Source organism: Mercurialis annua, linkage group LG1-X, assembly GCF_937616625.2.
Source record: "Mercurialis annua linkage group LG1-X, ddMerAnnu1.2, whole genome shotgun sequence".
Lineage (NCBI taxonomy): Eukaryota > Viridiplantae > Streptophyta > Magnoliopsida > Malpighiales > Euphorbiaceae > Mercurialis > Mercurialis annua.
The window spans coordinates 68,665,239-68,683,596 of record NC_065570.1 but is presented as its reverse complement, the minus strand read 5'-3'; the positions used below and the strand labels follow the sequence as shown (position 1 = coordinate 68,683,596).

At 30.0% G+C, this 18,358-nt stretch overlaps 2 protein-coding genes across 2 annotated transcripts; both read right to left on the bottom strand.

Moving 5' to 3' along the window:
* Window positions 1-1,963: 1,963 nt before the first annotated feature.
* Window positions 1,964-6,356, bottom strand: LOC126664848 (carbamoyl-phosphate synthase small chain, chloroplastic). The gene is made up of 10 exons (XM_050357428.2): window positions 6,145-6,356; window positions 5,830-5,962; window positions 4,328-4,416; window positions 4,184-4,244; window positions 4,014-4,081; window positions 3,771-3,899; window positions 3,575-3,684; window positions 3,116-3,463; window positions 2,619-2,784; window positions 1,964-2,351 (listed from the first exon to the last, which is right to left on the bottom strand). The coding sequence occupies exons 1-10, from the start codon at window positions 6,305-6,307 to the stop codon at window positions 2,302-2,304; spliced, it is 1,317 nt and encodes a 438-aa protein (XP_050213385.1). The 5' UTR covers window positions 6,308-6,356; the 3' UTR covers window positions 1,964-2,301.
* Window positions 6,357-8,192: 1,836 nt separating this feature from the next.
* Window positions 8,193-11,892, bottom strand: LOC126665142 (uncharacterized). The gene is made up of 4 exons (XM_050357851.2): window positions 11,512-11,892; window positions 10,211-10,842; window positions 9,050-9,565; window positions 8,193-8,639 (listed from the first exon to the last, which is right to left on the bottom strand). Exons 1-4 carry the CDS (start codon window positions 11,756-11,758, stop codon window positions 8,478-8,480), a joined length of 1,557 nt encoding a protein of 518 aa, XP_050213808.1. The 5' UTR covers window positions 11,759-11,892; the 3' UTR covers window positions 8,193-8,477.
* Window positions 11,893-18,358: the final 6,466 nt, after the last annotated feature.

Sequence of the window (18,358 nt, the reverse complement as noted above, 5' to 3'; positions counted from 1 at the left end):
CCGCCAATAGTCTAGTCCCTCCGCCCTTTTTTGGTGTTAGTCAACAAAATTAAACGACTTAGGGGTAAATTAAATTTCAAACATGAGAGATGCAATGGTTGACACAAATCAAACTGAGAGATGAAATCGTTGAAAAAATAAAAGTGAGGAACTATATAATTTAGTTGACTTCGTTGACTAACAACAAAAATAAACGGAAGAATTAAATTGTTAACAGAAATAAAAGTGAGGGATTATATCATTTGATTTTCAAATAAAAAGAATTAAAGTGTGAATTATGATAAATATGAAAAGTTACTCTATATATTGTTAGGAGGGTTATTCTCATAAAATATTTTCATATTTTGCTTCATTTTTTAAACCCAAAATGAATTTATTTACGAGATGAAATAAATTTTAAAGCTATAATTGCACAAAGCAATGGATTAATCTACCATCATATTGGAAAGTCAAGTTCTCATAATTCCATTCAAACAAAGCATCTCAAGTTCTTCCAATTTACTTTTTATTTCATCAGATTTAATGTAATTTATATTTAAATTCCGCCTGCTGTAGAATTATGCAGTCGGGTCCTTATATTTTCTAATAATGTATTGAAGTTTTACATTAAACTAATGCAAAAATTAAAGCTATTTTGATATATAAATCTAACAGTTTTTGAGATGCATCAAGCATGGCATAATAGTAGTCCAATTGGAAGTAACATGCGTATTTAAGAAGCAAAGGAACCTAAGACAGGTACACCAAAACCTTGAGATTTCTCTTGAATTTCACTTAATATTTTTTAGAATTTGTTTTTCTTAAAAGCTTAATCATTTAAAAATACATCACTTTCGACCTTTTTTATTTACATTACAACTTTATAAAAATTTCAATTTGTAGCCAATTTTTTTTAAGCCATTTGTAAAAATCATTTATGACCAAAATTGTTGATATCATCAATTATAGCTTAATTTTAATAAGTTTATTGACAATAAATAAATAAATAGATAATTTTTTTTATAAATATGTGTAGTTGACTACAATTAAAATGTATTTATCAAAACTTACATTTTTGAAGGATTGTGATATTTAAAGAAAATATTTTGAGTGACTTATTCTTTATTAAAAAAATAGAAACTAAAGTAAAGGAGTAGATTAGAATAGTATAAAATGAGCACATGCCCAAAGAAACACCAATAGATATTTGCCAATAAAAATGTAAATTCAGAGGAAATTAAAATTATTTAAAAAAAACTATACTAAATTAATTGTATAAGAATTATATTTTTTTAAATTAAATCAAACTAAACCAATGAGCTCAATTTGATCTTTTAGGCCATGTTTGGTTTATGGAATAGGTGCGGAATAGAATAGCTATTCCGTATAGAATGAAAGTTCTTTGCTTTGGTTCATGGAATAGGTATTTCACGGAATTGCTATTTTATGATTTTGTGGAATAAGTACTCTCAAAAACTAAAGAATGGTTATCCCATTCCTTATAAAATAGCTATTTTATTTTATGCTATTCTATTCCATGAACTAAACATAGCCTTAGTTCTATTTGGGTTTTCAGCTTAATTTGTACCATAATGAAATGAAATTTTGACAAACTAAAAGTTGTTACAATTTCAAATGGAGCCAAATTGAATCAATTTTGTCGATCTAGTTCGATTATTCAAATTGGTTCGATTTATCCGCACATCGATCGAGTTGGGCTGGGCGTCCATGTTACAGAACCTTTCTTCTAGCACCTTTCTTCTATTCATCCGCTTATATTAGTAGAAGAGAGAAGCACCCTGAAGTCTACATCCTAAGGCGAGTTAGTTTCCTTCAAGCCAATGGTTAAGACTTTTTTATTTTGTGAATCTCTGGTTATTTTGGATGGAGGAGTCTCGAAAAAACTATTGCCTCCCCTAATTGCTAGTGAACCAATTATATCCCCAGCAGTCTGCAGAAACAATAATATTCGAGTAAGACCTCATGAATCAAGTTCAGATTTGATTGCTCGCATAAGGCCAGAAGACAAGTTCCTTGTATATCATTCTCTCACTCCCACTCTAATAAACACCATGTTCTGCAATCTAACACATTACGATCTAACATGATTACTGAGGCAATCAGCATAATCTTATAAAACGTAACAAATTTATAACCATCTTAACTATTTCAAAGAACCCAAATAAACTACAACAGCGAAGACTATGCCAATTGCTTCCATCAGACAGACGTCAAAACTGTGGAAGTTATCGCAAAGCTCAGTCAACCATATATGCCATTTCTACCAGCAAACGTAATTCCACCACCGGAAAAAGAGGTTCACTAAGCCTTTTGCTTTGCTTGCTTCATTAGATTTACAAATTCCCCAAATACTGCATCAAAGCAAAATCCAAGGTCAAAAAGTGTGTTGAAATGTATGAAAATATGTAGGCCCAAGACGACGACAAAATGCTTATTGACCTCGAATATTATTAACAAAGTATTCATCTACTAGTATACCATACAACAGCTGTTGGATAATAAAAAGTCTAGAATATTGCACGGTTTACTTGATAATGGATGAACCTTTCTACATACTCAAAAAGAAAAATTAAAAAGAAGACTGGTATTGTGCTCAGAAAATGAAGAAGCTAATTTACCAGAATCTGAATCATGAGGTCCTGGGGAAGCCTCAGGATGGTACTGAAGTGACATAATGTTTAGTGCGGGATAAGCAAGACCTGCGCAGCTTCCATCATTAAGATTAACGTGAGTCACTTCCACACCATCCGGAAGTGATTCTGGGTCGACTGCATAGTTGTGATTCTGTCACATCAAGAAAATCAAAGTGAACCCAAAATAAGACAAATTCGTAGATGACTAGACTCAAAAGGAGTCGACTGCTTTCTAGTTCAGCTACTTTATAATATTTATTTCTGCATTCATTTTGATTAACCACAATTTCCTAAAATTTACACTCCTTTTGGTGTCTTAATGCTTAATAAATTACTCCTGAACTCGTATATTACTTTACTTGCAGTATTGAGTGCGTTAACTATAAAAGCCTTGTATGGCCAGTTCTGCCGAATTTATCCTTTTGCCATCCACAAAATAAGGTCCACACAAAGTATATTCAATTCCAGAAATAAGTACTCACCTGGGAGCTAATCTCAACCCGGTTATGCCGAATATTACGAACTGGATGATTACCTCCATGGTGGCCAAACTTCATTTTAAAGGTTTTACCACCCAGTGCCTGGCCAAGCAACTGATGGCCCATGCAAATTCCAAAAACAGGAACCTTTCCTAGTAATTCCTTCACATTATCAACAGCATAAGGAACTGCAGATGGATCTCCAGGACCGTTGCTGAAAAGAACTCCATCTGGATTCAATTTTAGTGTTTCTAATGCTGGCCATTTTGAGGGGACCACAGTGATTTTACAGCCATAAGATGCTAGACGCCTTAGTATATTGTGCTTGATCCCAAAGTCATATGCAACAACCTTCATAAGAAAGATATGTCCGGAAATGTAAGAGCGACATGAAACAAACTATTATCAAGTAAAATGTTATATATTTGAAAAACAAAAAAAAAGTGATATACTGATACTAACATGGTAAGGCTTTCCATCTCTTCCGTCGGAATTAAAATCCCATTCAGACTTCGTTGAATCAACCCATTTGTACGGTGCAGTGCATGAGACACCGCTTATTAAATCAACACCTGCACAAAAACGAAAAAGTAAAAGTCACAAATTTAAATTATTTATGATGCTCAGCATATTATGAATTCAAGAATCACTTTCCCACCTACAATGTCCCACGAACGAGACATCTTCAGAAGTTCATCGTCTGTTTTGGAATTTTCTGTGCTCAGTACACCAATAAGGCTTCCATCTTCTCTTAATCTACGAGTGATTGCACGTGTGTCAACATCATCTGTTTTACAAGGAAAAAGCATGAAACTGGCAAGCAGCAGACAGCTAAATTTACCACAAAGGCTTAATTGCAACACAAACTTTGACAAATCTAATCAAACCAGTTTTGACTTACATATTCCCATGATGTTCCTCTCTGCTAAATAATCACCAAGTGGTTTGGTGCATCTCCAACTTGATGAACTGAAACAATTATCAGAAAGTTAAATAAACAAAATAACCAGACCTCAATAATCAAAGTGAAGACGCATTCCACTAAGAAAGCAAAAGAAGATGAAATAACACCTGATACTTAAGCTCCTTATCACCAGACCACCAAGAAAACATTGTGTTGATTCTTCATCATCTAAAAATATTTAAAAGCATAATTAGATTCAAGAAAATTAAATGAAAGCATTATGAAGAGAGTTGAAGCGACAATTCACCCACCAAAATTTACACCAGTGTTCCCTATATGAGGGTTTGTCATCAAGACAAACTGACCAGCATAACTAGGATCCGTAAGAATTTCTTGATACCTGCAACATAAATAAGAACAATTAAAGTCATGATTCCAGTATGATTCATGTGCAATTCCATCCAGCGGAGTTTCATAATTTTTTAATTTAGTAAAATAACACAGATTACACAGCAAGATAATTTAGGGCTACATTTCTTTGTCTCGAGTCTCCTGTATGGAATGAATGTGTGGGTTTCACTTTTTAATACCCAAACTCTACTGCACAAAAAACTGTTCAAAAAATGCAAATATCAAACAACCGAGAAACACTTGTTTCATACTTTCGGTTTCCTTTATAAGTTTTATTTTGGTTCATCAGACCTTTTATTCAGTTCCTAATGCTATTAAATGAATATGCTATGATAATAAAGTTTTAAATCGTACCCCATTGATAAATACAAATGGAGCAAAAGAAGGAAAACAAAATCCAACCATGGAGAAGATTTCAATTTATTTCATTACAAGGATAAACAAGCCAATTCCAAAGTGCACAACAACAAGCCCCTTGCAATTAATTTTTTAAAGCAACACCTTGTCTATATATAATGGTCAACTATTCAGAAAGGCAAGTGAAACTATAATCCCGCAAGGTCCAACGCACCAGTCCACATTCTTCTTTTCTCATAAACCATGCCATGTCACCCTAGACACCTCTTGAACCATTTTTTTGAACTACACAAATTTCTCCTCCAGGAACTCTACTTTTCAAATCTGTTTCTCCCTCTAAAGTCGGAATACACATACGGAAAAAAAGTGCTAGACCAAATAAAATGAACATGAGAAAGATGTGGGGAGAAAATTTACGTGGTATAATACACAGAATGAGTAGAACAAAAACTGATGCATTATAGGATTGTGAAAGTGGAATTCAGTGAGGAAAATTCTGGGAATGCTGAGAGGAATGGGTCACATCCGATGCAGACTCATATACTAACTGACACCAGTGGTTGAGCACATCCAAACTAATAGAAAAAACATGAAAGATAGTCGAATGATGATACATATTAAATTTTACAGGCAAAACTTGATATCTCGAGACTTCCCATAAAATAGACGTCCTTGACCAAGTACATTGAAATGAGAAATCTACATAGCTGATGCTAATTAGCTCTATCAACTGTCTTACTCGCGGAGAGATAGAAACAACTTTTTAAAATAGGTCTCAAGAGTGGAATTGAGCGGAAGAGTTAAGGAAAACGAGGATTGAAAACATGCGTAAAGTGGATAGTCTTGAATTTGAGTTAATATGCCACCAATATAGGTGAGAATTAATCATCTTTGCGGTGAGTGTTATCTAACAGAGAGGGTTAACTACATACTAACTGATAAATAAAGTATCAGCTCCCAGTAAAACAACCTCTACCTTATCTATATAATATTGGCAATACAATAGAGAAAACAAAAGAAATTGCAGGTAAATTCAAATTCATACCCAGTCAAAGAAGTATTAAAAACAACTTCACCAACTTGGGTTCCTCTAGCACCAAAAGACTTAGCCTTCCAGATAGACCCATCTTCAAGAACCAGTCTAGCATCTGATGTTTTCCATGGCCTCTCTGCCAAACCTGAAATAACAAACATATAATAATCCCCCAAAAATTAGCAAAGTTCACAACTTAAATTTTACCTTTTAAAACCAATTAAGCAACTAAAGCAGCAATGTTGATAAAGAATGTACAGTAATGCAAATTATAACACCCAAAAATGAGAACAATTATAAAAAGTTTTTATTGTTTATTTTACTTACCAGTGGCAGCACCATCAGAGAAATGAGGAGAAGAAGAACATCTGACAGTGAAAAGGGTATTCAGTGATTTTGATATTTTAGGGTTTGAAAAATGTGTGAGTGCTGCTGCTGAAAGAGTAGCCATTTGGATTTTCCAAGGATTTGTTAGGGTAGTAATCTCCATTTTTTTCTTCTTTTTCTTCCGCTTCTTCCTATTTAATTAGGGTTTTTAAAGATTTTTGATTTCTTGTTATGTTTAAAGGCTTAAATATCAATTTGCGCCTTAAACTTGTACACCATGGTCAATTAATACCGAAACTAATTCTTTTATTAAAAACTCCTTCGACTTGCCAACTTTTATTAAATAGATCAAATTAATATCATGAGGGACTTTGTTGAAAGAAATACAATTCAATTAAGTCTTTCAATTTTGTCATATAAATTAATTTGAAAGTAAATAAAAAAAATTATAATAATTTTTTCTAAAATCTAATAAGTAATCATAGATTAATAATTAACAAAGTAATTTGAGAATTTCTCATTTTTTTTATCAAATAATATATTTGATAATTGCCAATTACCAAATAATTTTAGATTATTAATATCTTTGAAAATAATTATTTTTGAATGTATAAATAGGTCAGCATTAAACAAAAAGATTATACTAATTAGTAATAATAAATTTTTAATAATTGAAAATTATTCAGATAAAAAGAATCATTAGAAGTTAAATATCAAATTTAATTGATTAATAAAATGTTTATCAATTTAAATAACTAATTTGATTAATTAATCAAAAAATAGATATAATCATTTAGAATATATTTTTCATAAATATATAGATTTATATTTTTGAAATATATAATGTTAGTAAATAAATTTTATTAATTTATTAATTTTATTTTTCTAAAAAAAATTGACAGAATCAGCGCGTGGTAGCGATGCACTACCGCTTTTTCAACACGTGTCAACCATGTGTTGAAAACATTATCATTGCCAGCAATGTGTTTCACCATGTGTCGATAGAATGCAACAGCAGGACGTGGCCGTCATATCTCAATTTTAATATATCTGTAAAATAATTATTAATATATTTATTTAACTTTAAAATAATTAAAATTCTTAATTTTAAATTAGTCCAATATTAACTTAAAAGATAATAAAATAATATAATCAGTAAGTGTACATTGTTATTTAATATATTAGACTAATTTATACATAAGTATTTATATTTAAATATATTATTTATTATTTATAATTATATGACAACTGTCCACATAAAGAAACTAGACAATTTTTTTTTATGATCATCAAAAGGGCATTATATTAATTATCGAAAGCCGAAGAAATATCTTCGGTAATACAAGACCAAATGTGATTAGGAACATCTTTCATAATCACTGAAACATCTGTAATAGATAACGCCCATTTAGCTAAATAATGAGCGGTTTTGTTTTTTTTGCGACGAGTAAAAACAAAACTAACACTGTGAAAACACGGAGTCAAGCTACGAATATCATCAACAACCAAATCCATTTGCGACAGGTTCGAACTACCTCCCTGGATCAATTGAATGACTGACTGAGCATCACTTTCAACTATCACATCTGAGAATCCGCAGTCAGCAGCTATTTTCAATACAAGTTTTTCATTTTTTTCATTTTTTTTGGCCAAATGTTGTAAAAAGGCCAAACCTTTCACAAAAATTTCACAAAAATCCTGACCTTTCAATTTTATCGATTTTGGCCAAAAACTGATTATTTGGTTTCACAAAAGTCCTGACCTTTCAATTTTGTCGATTTTGGCCAAAAATGAATTATTTGGTTTCACAAAAGTCCTGACCTTTCAATATTTGGCATGCCACATAGGCAAATTGAAATCAAATTGATAGTTGGCCACAATTGAAACCAAATAATTTGTTTTTGGCCAAAATCGACAAAATTGAAAGGTCAGGACTTTGTGAAACTTTTATGAAAGGTTTGGCCTTTTTACGACATTTGGCCTTTTTTTTAACAAACATTTTTTTTCATTGTATTTTTACCTACAAAACTATATTATTAATTGAAAACTAAATAAAAGATACTATGATATACCCTCGAACAAACAGAATATAAATATACATATATGTTTTTTCTTCTTCTTCTTATGTTCTTACAAGTCATCTTCGCAGCCATATGTCTTGATATTTGAACTCGAAACTCCTTCCCGTTGTAAAAAAAATAAAATTGACATGCAAGCAAGGGTGATTAAAGCAATTCTATACCAAAACAGACATATACTGGGTTATGCTGTGACTTGAAATTCTTTTACCTCATGAAAAATGGGCATTACAATTTACAGTGGCAAGAAATTATCTAGTAAGAGCTGTAGCCAGTACCATTTGTATCATCTTCTGGAACCAATACATCAAAGTCGCTTACTGTCCACTCTGCAGTTTCGCCTGCTCGGCTGACATAGATTTCGGTTCCCACATTAATTGAAGTCCATATTCGCTTTGCGGGTTTTGTTCCTGGATCCTGCACAAATGTTTCGTCACAGCAACAATACTTGGATGCTTTTGATCATGATTCATGCATGAATACTGGTACCTTAGGCACGGACACGGTAACAGAAAACATGGAAAGGAAAAGTAAAAATATGATATATCTTTTCAAATATAGAGTTTCGGAGTTTTGAAGCGTTTCCATTTCTTACATTCAGCACACTGAAATGTAGTACTTGAAAAGTTCACATGCAACATAGCTACACATTTACTCAGCACATACTTTTGATTAGTTTTGGGCAAAACATAATCTATATACTACTTGACTTGTGCTTAGAGATCAAATCTCATAAGTATTCCAGGAATGAAAAACAAAATGCCGAAACATAGAATCCGAGAAACTTCCGCGCAACATATCTATATAGTTAGAGCAAGAAAAAGTACCTGATAGAAGTACAAACGACTAGAGAGCGCACCAACATCGAGCTCCCAAGTTCTAGAGTTACCAATCCATCCATCTCCTTGCTTTTCAGGATAGCCATGAAAAGCCCATTCAGGATGTGGCAAAATCTGTACCAATTCTTGTGCTTGTGGATTACTATATGGGTCACAGATATCGTAAGGTTTCTCCAGAAATTCAGCATTTCCGGGGCTACAGTAGAGATGGTAAGCTGCATACGGAAAGCGAGATGTTTCGTTTCGATAAATGATTTCACCAGTAGACCTGACATGGTAAGGCGGGCAGGAAACCAAATTATCAGGACGACACCAGCTTGTAGTTGCTGGGTTAATTATCATCTCGCTGTATCTAGTCACATCTGTTAGAACATCACCATCACAAGGATCACCATTGTTTTTCCAACAGCTTCCTATATCGAGTAGATAAAATTGACTGTTCGCCCCTCCTCCACGAATCACATTTAGCGTCAAATGCACTCTGAAATTTGGAGACTCTGGCAACTATAACAAAAAGATGAATTGCAATTTCAACTTGTAACAAATGTAGCACGGAAACAGAAATTCTGAAACAAAAAAATGATATTTTTTATAAGAATAAGTTACAGATATAGAGTCTCTGAGTTTCATTAGTGTTTCCAAAAACGCAAACGAAATTTTAAAATACACTACTTGAGAAGTTCCTGTGCAAAATAGCTTGCAACAATTGTAACCATAAAGGAATATGAAGAAGAAAATCTTGGCAAAATTTCAACTTGAAGGATTCTTAATTTTCTAGAGTGAAAAGAAATTCAAGACAATAATTATGAAAAATGTCAACTCTCCACTCAAGTGAATTTCAGGTCCTCTTCAAAGTATGAAAAAGAAAAATGTGGACTTAAAAATCATTTTGCTCCTTCAACTAGTATTATTTGGGCAATTAGCATAAAATTAAATTTATTATCAAATTAGTCACAAAGTTATCTATCATTATTAATTTGGTCACAAATGTCTAATTCATGCGTAAGATTAGGGATACACGTGCGGAGTTTTGGAGATTTCAATAAAGTTAATTTTTGTACTAATGGACCAACTTACAAATTCAATGGGAAAATTTCCATTTAAATCAAAAAAAGTATGCATGTATAGTATAAGGATAAGAGAGCAGACCTTTCTCATAACACCCCTGCCATTGTAGTGATAACCACCATTGAATCCGTGCGTTGCATCTGAACGTAGGTATAGCATAAGCCAGGGATACTTTGCAGATGTTGTTAGCCTGTGCGAGAAAATCCAACTCCTGGTGCTCAAATTCTTCCGCCAAGTAACTGAAAAATACGAGTATTTTCCTACACCTTTGCTCAAATCAGCATCAAGATCATACGTTCCATAATAACCTCCAGTCAAAGATGCAGATTTGTCCCCATCAAAAACTAATCGCGAGTAGTTATGATAAATAAGTGGCTGATTCATACATCCTTTACCAAAACACGGAAAGTTTCTACTTGTTATAATTTTACTTACTTTCTTGCCATTTTCGGGACAGAGTGTAGTGTTTTTGTCGAAATTGCCATTTTTTAGCATAATCATCCAAAAATGCCATGGTTTTGGGGATTCACGAACCTCGCATAGAGAAGCAAGATATAGCTCCTTCTCCATAGCGAACAAGTCAGGGTCTTTATATGATTCAAAATCAGGTATTGGAAACTTATCTCCCGCTCCTAAGCTGTTATCTGAGTCATTCACTTTATGATGCACTTCACATTTGCTTAGATTATCAAAGAAATTGCGACTCGGTGAATCTGTAAATTTAGAGATGAAGCTACAGAAATATTGTTGAGCAAGTCAAAACTTTATGTAATTTTCTACGTTATATGCAATAGTGCAACAAATGCATTGCTATAAATTACATAAACAGATTCAAAATGGTTGGTATGCAACTTATGTTCACAGAATTAACGTTTTCATTTTATTATGCGCATAATTAATCAATATATCTAAAACTACTACAGAATTGACAAATATATCACGAAGTAAAATAAAATTTGGTCCAGTTATTTTATTAATTGCTGCAAAAAAAATGAATGACCTGATTAATAGTAATAATAACACACGACTATTTAGCATCTTAGCTTATTATTAAAATGAATTAGTCCATATTTGGAGGGAAATCCATAAAAAAAAAAACTTAAAAACTCTACTTAACTTAATTAAATAAAAAATTATATTTTTTAATTCTTAACTGTTTAACTTATCAACTATATATCATTTAAAATCTATTAAATAATTTTAAAAATATCTAAAATTAGTAAATATTTATTTATTTTATTTAATAGTCGAATACAACTACCCACATACATAAGGCAAACTATAAGGTTGTGAATTCGATTCCTGCTACAAACGTTCTCCTATCCGATTATCAAAATAAAAAAAAAGTAAAAAAGTTGAAATGCAAAAGGAGAAATAAATACCAGAAAATGATGGGCAAGATAAATCAGCACAATCAGCCAACCTAGGGCTGCCCATTTGAGGAGCTTCAAAGCCAACTTCATTGCAGAAATTCCAAGCTTCTATCGCCACTCTCACATTAGGATTCTTCATTTCTGGGTCTCCAATTCCTGACACATACTTGTCAGACTCTGATACAGTACAACCCAACAAGTTCCAATAAAACACTAACCCTATCATCATCATCATCATCATTCTTTCAAAACCCATGTTTCTGATTAAGCTGAACACTTCTGTTTGATCTTGTGTTGGTGAGATCGAGGTAATCCATGTTGGATTTTCTTCGGTTTTTCAGTTGCTTTTAAGCAAAGTTTACCCATTGTGGGCCTGCTAGCTTCAACACTATCGCCTGAGTATTTTGTTTGGCCGAAGGTATAAAAATACCTCTGAACTTTCTCAAAAAATACGAGACAGCCCTTTAACTTATTTATAATACAAATTAACTCTCAAACTTTTTAAATTGAATAAAAAAACTCTTCTGACCAAAATCTCAATTAAGGGATGACGTCGCACATAGAAAAAAAAATTCAAAAACAGCCTTAATGTTTAAAATACTTACCAATTTTATATTTATGAATTTTTTAATCATTTTCACACTTTTTTTCATTTAAATATTATAATTAAATAAAATTATAAATTAAAACCAATTAAAACTCAATTAAACCAACCGAAATCTAATTAAACACTCCAAAATCCGATTAAATCAATTGAAACCTAATTAAACATTTCAAAATACATTTTAAAAAATGAATTTCTATTAGTTTAATTGCATTTCGATGTGTTTAAAATAATTAATCACATCAAAATTTAAGTAAAACAATCGAAATTCGATTCTGGTTTAATTCTACTTCCTCTTCTTAAGATGATTACCTATTTTATTTTTACACAGTTAAAATATATAATCAATATTTTAAATATTATAATTTTTTATTTATTTTTATTTAATAGTATTATAACTAATTATGGTATTATTATACTTCTCACCTATGCCATGGGCTAAAGTAACATAGCCTAATTCTGACCAGGTGCATTGCAGAAGTACGGCAATGCACGAATTGAGTTAGCCAGTGGGTTGTTGTCATATGAGTCGTTGTTGTTTTTCATGTCTCGGTCTTGCTTCTTTTACCTTCCCTAGCTAGATGCTAATTTGGTTATTTTGATATAGGGTTTATTAAAAAATATCTAAAAAATAAGATTGTTTACTTTTTACTAAAAGAAGTTTAATTGGTTATAAAAGTGCACTCGGTTAAAATTAAATTAAATCAAACTGAATATTATTTTTAAATAAATTAAAGTGAAATTTTAATAAGTCAAATAATTTCAAATTGAAACGGACTAGTTGGTCTGCTCTATATATTTACTTTGGTAAAATTTAAATAAAAAATTATTTTCAAAATTAAATTAAAATATAATTTCTTTTTCTAACATAGAATCACTCAAATCAATTTTACTGTTTAAGTTTTCAATTTGATCTGGCTTAATTTTGGTTTTTGCACATTTTTAATCTTGAATGTATTATCCATATTAGTTTTATATCTTTTTTAGAATTAATAAACATTTGCTCTATAGTAAAAATCAAAAATAGGTTATAATGAGTTGTATAATTAATTGTCTTAAATTAATTATATCTTGTTTTGGCGTTTAAATGGATAGTTTGTATTAAATAGTTTGGTATTTTGAATTACAAAAAATTATCAATTAATGTCTTATATTGTCAAAATTTAAAAATTATATTGTTATTTAAAATAGGTTAAAATTTATAGAAAATTTGTCTATTAATTTATTTTGATGGGATCCTTGTTCCAAGATTTAATTTTAGATATTGATATAGTTAATTAATTTTTAAAAATAGAAACATGTTTATAATTTAAAATGCTTAAAATAAAAATCAACAATCTTCTGTGGATGGAGGTAGCATATAGTAGATAAAACCACAAAATTGTTCAAAAAACAAAAAACTACTAATTCTTTAAAAACACACTCTAAATCTATAAAAAAAACCATCTTTGTTTCAAAAATAAAAATCTTTTCACTTTCTACATTTTTATCTAAGACTTAATCACCAAAAAATGTCAAACCTATACATCTTGTGTCAGTTATAGCTAAACCTTTACAAATCACCAGATTTATTCAAATCTTATATGTTCTGTTTTTTTTAACCATTTTTGAGTCGAACAATTTTTTTTTGACACCATATAGTCTACGTCAGTACCAACTAAGCAATTGGCTGTCGGCCGACATGATAGATGACATATTTAAATTAGATTTGGCTATAACTGACACAAAATACATAGTTTTGGTATAAAAAAGTGAATAAACTTAATTTTAAAATCAAACTAATTTTTGAATTCAATTTATATTATAATAAAATTCATATATATTTAAAAAAACTAATATTTTTATTTAACGCTAATTAAAATTAATCTAATTTTCTTACTAAACTTAATTGATTCTAATAAATATGTTGTATAATATTTGATGAATATATAATTAATTTAAATTCTATTAAAAAATAAAAAATGTTATATTCATCTTAAATTTATGTTTTCAAAATTTTAGTCGCCGTTCCGTCGACATCGTCGCCGTTTGAGATTCAATTGTTCGTCTTCTGACGAACAACCTGAGAGTGATATACACAACAAACATACGACAATGTTCATAATTCAACTTTACACATAAAAAAAAGAATTACTCAGTAGACTGCATATTTAAAAAACCAGTGTGATTTTTTTCTCACTTTTTTTTCTCTATAAAGTGAAGCCCATAATGTGTATCAATATATAACATGATGTTTATAAAGGATAGACGCATATATCATTTTACTCTGCATAATCAAAAACTTATCTTAATTTACACATAACCATTTTTTTATTACCTAAACTCAACATTTATCACTTATAACAAGATCTCAACAACATCAAAAATAATAAATCAAGCTCAAAATTATCATGAATATTAAACACTTTCACCAAATTGAATTCAACATTAATTCCTAAGTAATATATTAATTCACTTTTTTTAATCAAAAATGGCTAAAAATTTAAAGTTATCCTTTAATTTTAATTATTAATTAAATTAATTACATACTCATTATAATATATTATAAAACAAATTTATTAGATTTAATTAGGTTTAATAAAAAAAATAGATTAATTTTAATTGGTATTAAATAAAAATATTAATTATTTTTAAATATATAATAATTTTATAAGTAATATAATTAATTTACTAATTATTGAATTTAAAAATTGGTTTGATTTTAAAATTAGGTTTATTCATCTAAAGATACCAAACCTATTTCTCTTGTGTCAGTTTTAGCCAAACCTAATTTAAATATGTCAGTTGGCGTGTCACCCAATTGCTTAGTTGGCAGTGACGTTGACGACAGAGTGTAAAAAAAATAGTTTGATTCAAAAATGGCTAAAAAAAACAGAACATATAAGATTTGGATAAATCTGGTGATTTTTAAAGGTTTAACTATAACTGGCACAAGACGTACAAGTTTGGTATTTTTTGTTGATTAAGCCTTTATTTAAGTATATCGTGGATGCATATTTGATACCTCGAAAAAATACATACATCTCTGATACAGAACAGACAAAACGAGAAAAAATTACGCTTTTATTTTTATCTATAAAAAATACATCGTAAATATATATTTGATATTTCAAAAAATACGTCGTTGATACATCTCTGATGGAGCGGATAAAATGAGAATTTTGAACATTATTAAAAAAATTAGACGCTGGGTGATTTTTTTTAAAGACGGTGTTAAAATTGTGCGCGTTTTTAGCCATTTTATATAATGTTCTCCAATTAATAAGAGTAATAAATTATTATCTACAATTTAAAAGAACATAAAATAAAACGGTATATATTAAAATAAGACAGAGGGAGTAATTTAAATTAGTTTCTCAAATAAAAAATAACAAAGATAAAGTTAAAATATTCGAGTTTCAAATGTAAGTTTTTCAATGAATCGAAATTATGACCATATTATTGAAATATATTAGAATTGAACAAGCTAAAAATGAATGTTAAGTGTAAATGATGCTCAGAAATGTTCATACTTGAATTTTCTAGGCAATAATTGCATTTTAAAATTTTATTATTTTATTTTATTTTCGATTAGATCAATTATTCGATGTATTTTATTGTTTTAATTCTTTGTAACAAAATAAGAAAACAAACAAAAAGTCAAAAATGGTTGATTGTATCAATCCAAACACTGGATTTTGATGGAAGCAACAACTCTTTCTGTCTTTATTTTTCCACATGGAGCATGACTAAGCAGGAAAACGTTTGGTGGCGTGATTAATAGTGTTTTTATTTAATTATCATTTTTTTCTATTCAAAAGATCATGCTCCAATTATGTAGTATATATTATATGTTGAGGAAGCATGCATTATTTTGGTCAAATTAAATCCAATTGGATAAGTGATGGACAAAATGACTTGATAAATGCATCTATGTTGCTTTTGAGAATTAAAAAAGAAAGAGAATTAATATAATTAAGGTGTGAAAATGGGTTAGTTGGACTTGGGCAATGTGGTCGTCCATGTTTAAAGGAATTAAATTTATATGCGTGTATATCAAATAAAGGATTTTTTTAGCATTTCATATGCCTTAGTGGATCAGCAATCCTATATTACTACACGTCATTCAAGAGTTTACTTGCAATGACATTAATTTATTAATCGTTAAAAAATATTTCATCTTTTTTAAAAAAATTCGTTTATGATTTAAACTTGTAAAATTATAAATTTTAACTAAATTTTCAATTTTAATACTTACTTGTTCAAATAAAATTATAAAAAAAATACACTTCATATTACTTCATTTTATTCTAAATTTTATCTTTTTGCCATTAAAAATTCAAAATATAAAGTAATATAAAGTGTATATTGAAATGTTTTTCCTCTCAAATTTAAGTAAAGGGCTATAATTGAAACCGAATAATAAAAAATGGGATAAAATTGACGATTTTGAAAATTTGGATCATAATAAAAAAATAAAAAAAGTCACCTTTTGGATGGTTAAATCATTATGTCCAACATTATTCTTACAATTTTAAATAATCAAATCTTTTTATTTCAATTTAATTAACACAATACTGTTAGCTCATCACTTAACTTTTTGGAAAAGTAATCTCCTATTTCCTGCGAGTTGTTCTGTTCTAATAAAATTTGTCATTTCGAACTTAACGGTTTATTCAATGTGTAATTTTGCAATGCCTTCATGTATCATTACTTCTCTTGAAAGTAATATGTGTCAGTTTTTTTGGCTTGGTTCAGTTAACGGTAGAGAAATATATAAAGTTTTATGGGACTATGTTTGTCTTCCAACTCGTTTGGATGGCTTAAATATTATGTCACTCCACTTGAAAAACCAAAGCTTGTTACTTAAATGGATATGTAAATTAATGTCTTGTGAATTCTCTTCGTGGTTTATGGTTGTTCATAGTAGTTTTAATATATTAACTTGATATGACCAATCTAATTCAAAGCAATGTGGTCGTCCATGTTTAAAGGAATTAAATTTGAAATTTGTGTTAACAATACCGATGTTTGGAATTTGTTTGGAACAAATATCCATTATAGAAGTTATCAATTTTTGGAGAGATAGATGGTTTCCGAGTCAGATTCAACATCTTTTAATCTCGCGTTCTTCCTTGTTTCAGCTATCTTTTGATCAGTATGCAAGTCTTGCAGATTTGGCGGATGAGACAGGTCGCTTTTATTCCAGCTTTTGGAAATTGCCCAATTCATTGTTTCTCGTAACGTCAAAAATTCAAGGATTATGAGGTCCTAAATGTAACAAAACAAAGCCAAAAATTTTCCCAATTTTAATTGATTTGAACTTGTTGCCACTACACCAAAACATCCTTGTTTTCTGACTTTGTCCACCGCATCATCATAATTTAAATCCTAGAAGAATATAACTCATGATATTGGAATCTGTGGATCTCAATGAATTCCTCTGAGTTAGAATGACTATCTGATGTTCACTTTCAACAAATTATGTCTTATCCCTAATACTTGAATATATAACTTCTATATGAGAATCCATATAATTTATAAAGATTTGATTATTACATAATTTTTAAATATGTCATAGGATGAAGAAGAAAAGTGTGATATATGATTCTGAAGGATCCATATCGTTTGGCTAAGTAGTTATCAATTTCCAAAGTTCCTGAAAGTTGAATTTGAGTCCCAATTTGAGCGAAAACTGAGAGGAAAACAAACTAAATTTGCTGAGTCCGAGGACATTGGAACAACATATGGATGCATAAGAGTTTCTGTTCCATCACAATTTGATGGGATGATGAAGCGCATAAACAGTAGAAATACTCCTGTTTTGGTCGGACTTTAGATCCAATTTCTTGTATATCTAAGATTAATTTTGGAGGGTTATCGTTCTAACTTCTTAGAATCTCATTGATGATGAGGATCATAAATAATAGTTTTCAACGAATCGAGCGGATTGTCGGTCAAATCGGAAAGGCAAATCGAAGTACTCGCTCTAACGAAACTTTATTCTCGTTCGGTCTTCTTATAGGGAATCAATGTCAATATCTATCTTATTTCGATTTATTTATTGCATGTATCTTGTGTTGTATGTTAGTTTTTAGATCAAAGTTTAAAAGGTCGTATATAATAATCTTGTTATATGACTTTCCATTTTTAAATTTCTTTTCATGAATTAATATATGATAAAAATAATTAAAGGGTTTTAATAGAAACCATAGGTAAAATTTCCAAACTTGTTGATAATCCATAATGAAAATACACGTCAGATGGCACGAG